Source organism: Chanos chanos, chromosome 1 (assembly GCF_902362185.1).
Source record: "Chanos chanos chromosome 1, fChaCha1.1, whole genome shotgun sequence".
Taxonomy (NCBI): Eukaryota; Metazoa; Chordata; class Actinopteri; order Gonorynchiformes; family Chanidae; genus Chanos; species Chanos chanos.
In genome coordinates this window covers 57631886-57634682 of record NC_044495.1, presented here as the reverse complement: position 1 = coordinate 57634682, position 2797 = coordinate 57631886, and the positions used below count along the sequence as shown (strand labels likewise).

At 49.2% G+C, this 2797-nt stretch overlaps 1 protein-coding gene across 1 annotated transcript; it reads right to left on the bottom strand.

Annotated features, from left to right (window-relative positions):
* Positions 1-836: 836 nt before the first annotated feature.
* Positions 837-2539, bottom strand: adra2b (adrenoceptor alpha 2B). Its single transcript, XM_030783813.1, has one exon. It carries the CDS (start codon positions 2488-2490, stop codon positions 874-876), a length of 1617 nt encoding a protein of 538 aa, XP_030639673.1. The 5' UTR covers positions 2491-2539; the 3' UTR covers positions 837-873.
* Between the last annotated feature and the right edge of the window lie 258 nt (positions 2540-2797).

The window sequence follows — 2797 nt, the reverse complement described above, 5'->3', positions numbered from 1 at the left end:
GGAGTGCCCCCTCCCCATTATTGTGCTAGTTAAGATCAGTAACTGGTCGTTTAAAGGTTTGTTCCATGAATCCGACATTAGCTCTTTAACATAAATCACCTCAAGCAATGTATACTGCAAGGGCCCTTGTTTTTTTTTTTTGTTTTGTTTTGTTTTTTTCTTTGTTGTTTTTTTTAATAGTTGTCTCTTTATGTTTTCAGATATTAACGTTGAGCAGGCATCTGTGTGGTAAATCAGGGCTGTACCTGTTTTGGTAATCGTTTTCATAAGAGAATTCTCCGAGCGTAGAAAGAGTCAATCTTTCGTCATGTTAAGGTAAAAATCTCTGTAAGAACCCCAAGCTGCTGATATCCCTGAGGCCAGAAATGTCTTAAAAAGAGGAAGAGAAAAAGAGAGAGAGAGAGAGAGAGAGAGAGAGAGCGAGCGAGAAATCCAATCTCGTGTATTCCTCATGATCTTCTAACCCTCTCTCAGATGTGCAGTATCAGGAGCTGTTTGATGAACAGTTGTACTTTCCCTCCCATCTCTTTCACATCAAGAGACAGGAAAAAAAGAAAGACATGCTGATTGCGACCCCGCAGGAAGTTCAGGAACTTAGAGTTAAAAAAAAAACAAAAAAAAACAGTCATTCAAACAAAAATGGTGCGTTTCTTGTCCTTTGACAAGCAAGACAATGTGCTTTTATCTAGAATGATAGTCCTCGACGTTGTAGGTCTGCCCGAGAAGAACACGTCATCTCAGCAATCACGCTGTGCTTGTACATCCTGCGTTGTCTTTTCTAAGGAAATTTTCGACAAATTAGATTTCCTTTTTTTTTCTTTTTTTTTTTTTCCTGATAACGCTAAGTGTCTCGCTGGATGATGCCTGGCACTTTTAAAAGAAAGTACCCTTGGTATTCTTACAGAGAATCCTCTTGAAAGCTTTGCGGAAGTCTTTATTGAATATCGTGTAAATGACTGGGTTTAGGCAGCTGTTACAGTAGCCAATCCAGAAGAAGAACTTGAAAAGGGGTTCCGGAAGGGCGCAAGTCTCTGGGCACACCGCCTGCAGGCTATACGAAAAGAAGAAAGGGAACCAACAGACCACAAAAACTCCTATCACCACCGCCAGCACGAAGGTGAAACGCTTCTCCCGGTTGACCATGGCCTTGCGTCTCGCGGAGTTCGGGGTTTCCTCCTGCTTTGACTTCCGCGCTGCCAGTTTGGCTCCTCTGGCCGTGGCGATCATGTCTCTGTATTTCTGCGTTGTGGCGGGAGAGTGGATGCCCCCGCTGGGAGAACGCCCCATGCGGGGTGTCCCTCGGTCCCCCGATCCTCTCCCTCCGTGTTCGGTGTCCGAATCTGTGCTGGAACTCTCTCCGTTGTTGTTGTCTTGTTTCTTATCGACCCTCTTATCCTTTTTCTCCTCTCGAGGTTTGCTGGGGGCCTCTTCTTGTTGATGGGTGGAGGAGAGAGAGGGAGAGAGAGAGGGAGAAGGGCCGAGAGGCGTGGACGGGGTGGTGGGGGTCAGGGCGGTGGACGGAGACGGGGGCTGCAGCAGGTTGTTGGAGGTCGGGGTCGTCGCCGGCTGCTGCTTGCCTGGATTCGGGGACATGGTCTGGGGCACGGCCAAGGTCGGGGGCCTTGGCGCCGAGTGTTTTTTCTGAGGGGTTTTAGGCGTTGCCACGCCCTCTCCCCGCCCGTTCTGCTGGACCTGCGAACGTGCTTTCTGCTGCGGGGTGGCACATGCCGAGGCGGCCGACGCCCCTTCTTTCCTGGGCTCTCCCGGCAGGCTTCGGGTGCGTTGCTTGGCGATCTGATAGATCCGCATATAGACCAGTATCATGATGAGACATGGGGCAAAGAAGGATCCTATAGTAGAGTAGAGAATGTACCACCGTTCGTCATTCAGCTGACACTGTGGTCCGCTTTCCGAATCCGCGCTCCCTTTCTTGTTCATTGAGAGGAGCGGAGGGAAGGAGATCACCGCCGCGATGAGCCACACGACCAAGATTGCCGCTTTGATCCTGCGAGGCGTGCGCTGACGTCCGTACGTCACCGCTCGCGAGATGGACATGTAACGATCCAAGCTGATGGCACAGAGGTGCACAATGGAAGAGGTGCAGAAGAGAACGTCCAGAGACAGGTAAATCTCGCACCACACCGAGCGAAAGTACCAGTAACCCATCAGTTCGTTGGCCAGAGAGAACGGGATGATCAGCGTGGCTACCAGGATGTCAGCCGCTGCTAACGAGACCAAGAAGAGGTTCTGTGGGCCCCTCAGAGAACGGCTGGTGAGAACGGCGATAATGACCAGGATGTTTCCCACGATGGTAAAGAGTACCATGAGAGTAATGGCAGTGGCAAAAGCAGCAGTCGCCTCGGGAGAGTAAGGGGCTAGTTTGAGCATGCTCTGGTTACAGGTCGGGGACGTCGTGCCACTGGAGCTACTGCCGTTACGTCCAGACAGTCCTGTGACAGACAAACACGCATTGTCCGTGTCTGTCGCCATGCTGGCTGCCAGTGCCTCCAGGCACAGTAAATTTTATAAGGCTGACCGATTATAATTTTAACTTTATGCGTTTTTAAATGTTTTTTTTTCTGATTTTACTAAGTTTTCTAACTTCGCCTGTGCTAAATCTGCCCGTCTCAAACAAAGTCACCGGCAGGCTGAAACATGACTGAAGTTTCGTCCATACTTTGTGATCTTCAGTGAAACTCTATGTCCTTCATCACTTTTTATTTCTTTCTCTCATTCGTCCCTTGCTTTTAACTCTACTCTTACTCTCCAAATGCAGTGCGTTAAAACACTAGGTTTA